Source organism: Triticum urartu, chromosome 7 (assembly GCF_003073215.2).
Source record: "Triticum urartu cultivar G1812 chromosome 7, Tu2.1, whole genome shotgun sequence".
In the NCBI taxonomy this organism is placed as follows: Eukaryota; Viridiplantae; Streptophyta; class Magnoliopsida; order Poales; family Poaceae; genus Triticum; species Triticum urartu.
Genome location: NC_053028.1, coordinates 125081895 through 125089665, shown reverse-complemented (window position 1 = coordinate 125089665; position 7771 = coordinate 125081895). Strand labels below are relative to the sequence as shown.

The window sequence follows — 7771 nt, the reverse complement described above, 5'->3', positions numbered from 1 at the left end:
TTTCTAGACATATTGTGAGAGAGTAATGTGAGCCATGTAGTAAAAAAATAGTACATATTTATATCCAACTATTGTACTTATGACTATAAAGTTGACTATAGATGATGTAGTATGACCATATAGCTAGCAGCTGATTATTATTAACCATGACCATATAGCTAGCAGCTGATTATTATTAACCATGCTCTAAAGTGCCCTAATTAAAGTTAGATTAGTATCGATTCTTTAGATTTGATTTGGTGTCACACGTCCCAAAAACTCATCCGACGACTGCAGGGACGCATGGAGCCGTGTTTCCATGGTTATAGATCCTATGCCGCCGCCGTCAGATCACGCACCACGGCACTAGTAGGCCTAGCGACCAATGCTGCGACGGGACGTCGAGGCAGGCAGTGATACCGTAGCGGCGCCACCGAGAAAGACGCGGCAGCGCTCGGCCGGCTCGGTCGCGGGCCACTGGCTGCGCCACGCCGAGGCGGCGGCCCCGGCGTGCATCAGGCGTCCGATGAAAGGGCTCGACCGCAGGCCCAGGCGGTGGGGGTGTGCAGCCAATGCCGTGCTCCTTGCCTTCATCATCACCGTGCCGTCGTTGGTCGTCTTCTTCGGCGCGCGCACCAGCGCGCCGGCGGTGTGGATCAACGCCGCCAACGCCTTACGCCGAGGTAGCTACGCTAGCCCGGAGCACCACTCGCAATCGGACGCGCAGGGGCAACAATTTCAGGTGTCCTGTGAGAGGCTAAATCCTAAATGATTACTGACGATTTCATTTGTTGTGTCTTGCTCTTGCTCTGGCAGGATCAGCGCCAGCGCATGACAGGCTTCTCGGCGGCCTCCTGGCCGATGGCGTCGACGAGAGATCCTGCCACAGCAGGTACCAGTCCGCCATGTACCGCCGGAGAGCCGGCAGGCAGCCCTCCCGGTACCTCGTCTCCAAGCTGCGGCGGCACGAGGCCCTGCAAAGACTCTGCGGCCCGGGCACCGCCGCCTACAGCCACGCGCAGGAGCAGCTCAGGTCGGGTGAGACCCTCGCCGCCGGCACCGGGTCACCGGAGTGCAAGTACCTGGTCTCCATATCGTACCGCGGCCTCGGCAACCGGATCCTGGCCGCCGCGTCGGCGTTCCTCTACGCGGTGCTCACCGACCGCGTCCTCCTCGTCGACCCTAGCAACGAGATGGGCGAGCTGTTCTGCGAGCCCTTCCCCGGCACCACGTGGGTGCTGCCGCCGGACTTCCCGCTGACGAGCTACACCAACTTCAGCATCGAGACGGCCCAGAGCTACGCGAACATGGTGAAGAACAAGGTGATCAGCGCCGTCGACGTCGACGCCGCGTCGACAGCGCGGGAGCTACCGGCGTTCGCGTACATTCATCTCGACCACGACGCCACTGGGGAAGACAAGCAGTTCTACTGCGACGAGGACCAGCGGGTTCTCCGGGACATCCAGTGGCTGGTGATGAGGACGGACAGCTACATCGTGCCGGGGCTGTTCCTGGTCATGGCCTTCCAGGAGGAGCTCGACATGCTCTTCCCGGAGCCGGACACCGTATTCCACCACCTCGGCCGCTACCTGTTCCACCCGAGCAACCACGTGTGGGGCCTCGTCGCGCGCTACCACGACGCCTACCTCGCGGCGGCGCACCAGCGAGTGGGCATCCAGGTGCGCGTCTTCGGCAGTGCCCCGAACTCGCCGGAGCTCCTGGAGCAGATCACCACGTGCACGCAGAAGGAGGGTCTGCTTCCGGAGTTGCTCACCGCGGGAGTGCCCGCCACCACCACGCCGCCGCCAGCGCCTCCTCGGAGGAGGTCCAAGGCCGTCCTGGTGACCTCCCTGAAGGCCTGGTATTACGACAAGCTCAAGGGCATGTACTGGGAGCGCGCGACGGTGACCGGCGAGGCGGTGGGCGTGCACCAGCCGAGCCACGAGGAGTACCAGCACTTCGGCGCCAGGTCGCACGACACCAAGGCGTGGGCGGAGATATATCTGCTCAGCCTCACCGACGCGCTGGTCACCAGCGGCTTCTCGACGTTCGGGTACGTGGCGCAGGGCCTCGGCGGCCTCACGCCGTGGGTGATGTTCAAGCCGGACAACGGCTCCGTGGTGCCCAACCCGCCGTGCGGCCGGGACGTGTCCATGGAGCCGTGCTTCCACGCGCCGCCGTTCTACGACTGCAGGATCAAGCAGGGGGCCGACACCGGCAAGATTGTGCCGCAGGTGCGGCATTGCATAGACGTGAGCTGGGGTTTAAAGCTTGTTCCTCCCACCTAATACATAACATGGTCTCACTTTGTATTCTTTTGCCCGCAACCATTCGATCGAGCGAAACCTGGTGGCGTGTAAGATAACTCCGTAACTTTTATAAAGGGTTTCAAGATTTTCACTACTTATGTTTGCTTAAACCTCCTAGCTAGGTCTACTGGCAAATTGGGTAATAAGGCCTTCCACTATGTGCTTGGTGCCACATTAGTAAAAAGGCAGCCAGGTACACAGAGATTTGGCATCGACTCTGTTTTAGCACCGGCCACACAGCGTGCAAGATTAGGCATCGACTCCAGCTCGGCCCCACGTACACATAAACTAGTAATATAGTGGAAGAATGGCGGCGCGGGGCTGCTTCACATGATAAAGGACGGGCAGCGCGCTTAGTTTATTCGCTCAACGAATTTGGCATCGGAGCATGAAGAAGCATCGGTGCCTAGAATTTTTTATTTGGCACCTGCTGGGCAATGTAGGGCACCGATGCCAAATGTTCAGAAAGCAAATTTGGCACCACTTTTGGCCCACATAGTGGAAGGCCTAAGACGAAAGTTGACGTATATAGGAATCTGCAGTGATTGGAACGATGCTGCATGCAGCAAGCATGTATATATGGCACAACAAATTGTATGGTATGTACATGAAAAACTAACCAACTTGCTATCGTGAATGTACACAAATACTTTCTCCATAGTGTCAAAAACATTTTTATATTATAAGACGGTGAGAGTAAAATGGATTAGGTGCCTGGGCCTCCCAAGTGTTGTCGTACATGTCTCGGCCAGATGCGCTGGACCTTCCTCTAAAAATAGAAACGCAACATCCCGCAAAAAATAAAAGAATAGAAAGGCAACAAGAATCGTCGAATCAAAGTCATGAACGAAACACAAGTAGGCGACCGAAACACTTGCGGAAACACTCAAGCCGTTGCAATGCGCCGTGATCCGAGCAGATGTTCTCATCAAAAAAAATTGATGGAAATTCTTAACCCTCTGAATGCAAAGACAGTATACGCATTTATTCTGTATAAATACTTCTGTCCAGAGTAGTTGTATGTCTTTCAGCGTGTGCGTATGCTACATCCCCCGTTCTGTTACAGAACCTGTTCGATGAGTGGCTCTACTGTTCACTTTCTTCTTCCCTCCTATCTGGTACTGTTTCATCCCGTTCTTTCTCCAGTTTTTTTTGCTTCCGTGCAATTACTTTTCTTCTGTGGACTCATGGGAGAGGATTTATAGCACGCAGGTCTCGAAACTCATCGGTTCGTAGTGTCTTGCTACTTCGCAAGTTCATGCCATCGTTCTTGCCATGAACTCATTAGTTTGTATTGCCCTGCTGCTTCGCAAGTTCATGCCATCATTCTTCCCATGAACTTACTGCACTCTTTTTGCCATTGTTTATTTTCTTTTCCCTCAAATATCCATCCTTCTATTGAACAAGTGTATGCTTGCGTTCATTGGTCCTTAGTGGCAATATTGGAGTGATTCTCTCAGGAATTTCTGAATTATCCGGTTTAAACTTTGGTGAAAGAATGAGTGCAAATATTGCTCGTCAGAATCTATAATGTTATCATGCCAGGTTTCATGTTTTACAGACAACATTTGTTCTTAAAAAAACAGTAACCTCCATGTTTGGTTAAAGTTTGGTACTCTCATGTTTGGAGTTCATTTCCTGTTCAAGGCCTAAACAAAGAGACTCAATAACACGAATAGGATTTTCCAACTCAAGTTTATCAAATATTCTTGCACTAGTAGTTCAAATTTGGGTGATATTCATTAAATGACTTCAATATATCAAACAAACTAAAAAAATGCCAGTTTTTTTACTTGGAACATGTAATGGTGTATAATGAGTGTAGGGAAAAAATAATCAAAACTATGATTCCGTTCAAAAATGTCAACCGATGAAGCAACTATTACTTTGACTTCAAGCGTGGTCCATTCCCTCTCAAAACTATAATTCTTCCTTGGAGATGCACCGATTTCTAAGTAGTGTACGTCAAAACTTTTGCATAATGTGACGCCCAGATAATTAGGCTACAGTAATCACACGTTAATGATGCCACATCACCACGATTACTGTTGTTAATCTCGCGTTAGTGCAGAACCGATCCAAATTCAAATTCGAATTAAAGTCAAGCAATAAAAGTTTTCGATACTCAAAACTAAAATGTTCTTATTGTGACAAATAAATCATGGATAGTATTGGTGGAGAAATAACATTTTTATAAAATAATTAATTACTCTAAAGTGATTAAAACAGCAACAAAAACAATTAAGTGAATACCTTTTTCAATTAATAAAATTCTAAACTAATTTATTTCAGGGTAAAACATTTATGGCGGTGGGTGGTTCTCAAACATTAATTTAAGAGTTGTTATCATTTTTTTAAACTAAAAATAATGTGTATCTAAAATAAAACAGAACAGAAAAATAAAAATAAAAAGAAGAAAAGTAAACAGAACAAAAAGAAAGAAAGGAAAAGTCCCCCCCCCCCCCCCCCGGCCCCCCCCCCCCCCCCCGCTGGGCCTCGGCCCAGCTGGCCACTAGGCTAGCCAGGCCGGCCCGACCAGCGCCCCCATAACCCCTCCAAACCCTAACCCACGTCGCCCGTAACCCCCCACTCCTCCCTCGATCCACCTCGTCTCCCCACCCCGCCCCGAGTGGATCTGGATCGGGCCGTTCCCCCCTTCCCCCGCCGCGTCCCCGATGGCACCGTCGCTCAGGCCCCCCCTCGCCGGAGCCTCCCGACGCCGCCGCACGCCGTCGCCTCGCCCCTCTTCCCTCGAAGCCCTCCCTCGCGGCGACACCCCAAAGCCGCTGCCCCCTAGCGCCGCCCCAGCTTCGCCGCTCGCCGTTGCCGGACCGCGACGCCTTCGCCACCCGTCACGTCGTCGCCACTCGTCACCACCTCGTCGCGTCGCCTCCCCACCTCTCCCTCGACGGCTCCATCGAGCCTCGCCGACCCTGATCCCCTGCAAACGGGGGTGAGAACCCCTCCTATCTCCCCCTTGTTCCTGTCATCGCCGTGCACGCCCCGCGGTCCCGGTTGTCGCTGCTCACCGCAGTCACCCCGCGCCCTATCCCTCGAGTGCTCGCGCTCACCGTCGTACTGCCGTGCCCGCGGCGCGCGTTAGGCGCCCTGCCACGCGCCCGTGGTCGTCCCGCGCACGCTCTACCCGCTGCCGCCTAGCGCTGGTGCGGCTCGCGCTCCGCTCACCCGTGCCTCTACGGCAGTCGCCGCGCCGCCCTACTCCGGCCAGCTGACGTGGCCGGCGCCCCTCTGGTGGCCTCGGGCGCACACGGGCGCCCACGCCCGCACCCGTTCCGCCCGTCCCGCTAAGGCCCCCTGGGCGACTTACATTAGGGGCCCATGCCCCTGTTAAAATAAATAAATATATATATAACATTAATAATAATAATGTTAATTAATTAACTAGTTTAATTAATAACTTAACTTAATTACTTCTGTTTAATTTACCTAATTAACTGGTTTAGTTAATTAATACCTGTTAATTAAACTATGACTATGACAGCGGGAGCCACACATCAGTTTGACCAGTCAATGCTCTGTTGACTGCTGACATCATGATGACGTCAGGCTGACGTCATAATTCCAAATTTTCGAATTAATAATAATTTCAGAAAATGTTTAACACTTTGAAAGATAATATAAAATAATCCGTAGCCCGGATGGAAATATTTTGTACATGAAAGTTGCTCAGAACAATGAGACGAATCTGAATACACAACCCGTTCGTCCGTCACACATTCCTAGTATAGTAAACACGCAACTTTCCCCCACCAGTCCGTCTGTCCGGAAACGCAGAACATCGGAAATACTTTCCCGGATGTTTTCCTCGTTCGCCAGTATCACCTGTCCCTGCGTTTGGTCCCTCCTAGCACAACGTATTGCCGCGTCTTGCTTTGTGTTGCATTTGATTGCTCTGTTATTTATTGTGTTCCCCCTCCGTTACTTCTTTCCGGTTAGCTCCGAGGCCGTTGCCGATACCCCTGTGATCGACTACATCGACGACGACCCCTTCTTCTTGCCAAAGCAACCAGGCAAGCCCCCCCCCTTTGATCACCAGATATCGCCTACTCTTCTCTACTGCTTTCATTAGAGTAGTGTAGCATGTTACTGCTTTCCGTTATTCCTATCCTGATGCATAGCCTATCCTTGCTACTACTGTTGTTACCATTACCTGTTATCCTACTGCTTAGTATAGGATGCTAGTGTTCCATCAGTGGCCCTACACTCTTGTCCGTCTGCCATGCTATACTACTGGGCCGTGATCACTTCGGGAGGTGATCACGGGTATATACTATATACTTTATACATGATACATGTGATGACTAAAAGACGGGTCGGCTCGTAGGAGTACCCGCGAGTGGATCTTTGTGGCGAAGCGACAGGGCAGGTTGAGACCACCTAGGAGAGAGGTGGGCCTGGCCCTGGTCGGCGTTCGCAGGTACTTAACACGTTTAACGAGATCTTGGTATTTGATCTGAGTCTGGCTACTGGCCTATATGCACTAACCATCTACGCGGGGACAGTTATGGGCACTCGACGTCGTGGTATCAGCCGAAGCCTTCGTGACGTCAGCAATGGAGCGGCGCGCGCTGGATTGGACTGGAACGCCTACTAGGCTAGGTCTGCTTCCGGCCGCCCACGCAACGTGTAGGTGTGCTAAGGGCGATGGGCCCAGACCCCTGGGCGCTTAGGTTTAGACCGGCGTGCTGACCTCTCTGTTGGTCTAGGTGGGGCTGCGACGTGTTGATCTTCCGAGGCCGGGCATGACCCAGAAAAGTGTGTCCGGCCAAATGGGATCGAGCGTGTTGGGTTATGTGGTGCACCCCTGCAGGGAAGTTAATCTATTCGAATAGCCGTGATCTTCGGTAATAGGACAACTTGGAGTTGTATCTTGACCTTATGACAACTAGAACCGGATACTTAATAAAACACACCCTTCCAAGTGCCAGATACAACCGGTGATCGCTCTCTCACAGGGCGATGAGGGGAGGATCATCGGTTAGGATTATGCTATACGATGCTACTTGGAGGTCTTCAGTCTACTCTCTTCTACATGCTGCAAGACGAGGCTGCCAGAAGCGTAGTCTTCGAAAGGACTAGCTATCCCCTCTTATCCCGGCTTTCTGCAGTTCAGTCCACATATAATAGCCTTATTCCAGTTGATACCAATGCATACATATGTAGTGTAGCTCCTTGCTTGCGAGTACTTTGGATGAGTACTCACGGTTGCTTTCTCCCTCTTTTCCCCCTATCCCTTCTACCTGGTTGTCGCAACCAGATGTTGCAGCCCAGGAGCCAGACGCCACCTTCGACGACGACTCCTACTACACCGGAGGTGCCTACTACTACGTGCAGCCCGCTGACGGCGACCAGGAGTAGTTTAGGAGGATCCCAGGCAGGAGGCCTGCGCCTCTTTCGATCTGTATCCCAGTTTGTGCTAGCCTTCTTAAGGCAAACTTGTTTAACTTATGTCTGTACTCAGA

The 7771-nt window shown here is 52.0% G+C and overlaps 1 protein-coding gene across 1 annotated transcript; it reads left to right on the top strand.

Annotated features, from left to right (window-relative positions):
- The first annotated feature begins 273 nt into the window (after positions 1 to 273).
- Positions 274 to 2374, top strand: LOC125522327 (fucosyltransferase 2-like). The gene is made up of 2 exons (XM_048687387.1): positions 274 to 662; positions 796 to 2374. Exons 1-2 carry the CDS (start codon positions 365 to 367, stop codon positions 2265 to 2267), a joined length of 1770 nt encoding a protein of 589 aa, XP_048543344.1. The 5' UTR covers positions 274 to 364; the 3' UTR covers positions 2268 to 2374.
- The last annotated feature ends 5397 nt before the right edge of the window (positions 2375 to 7771 follow it).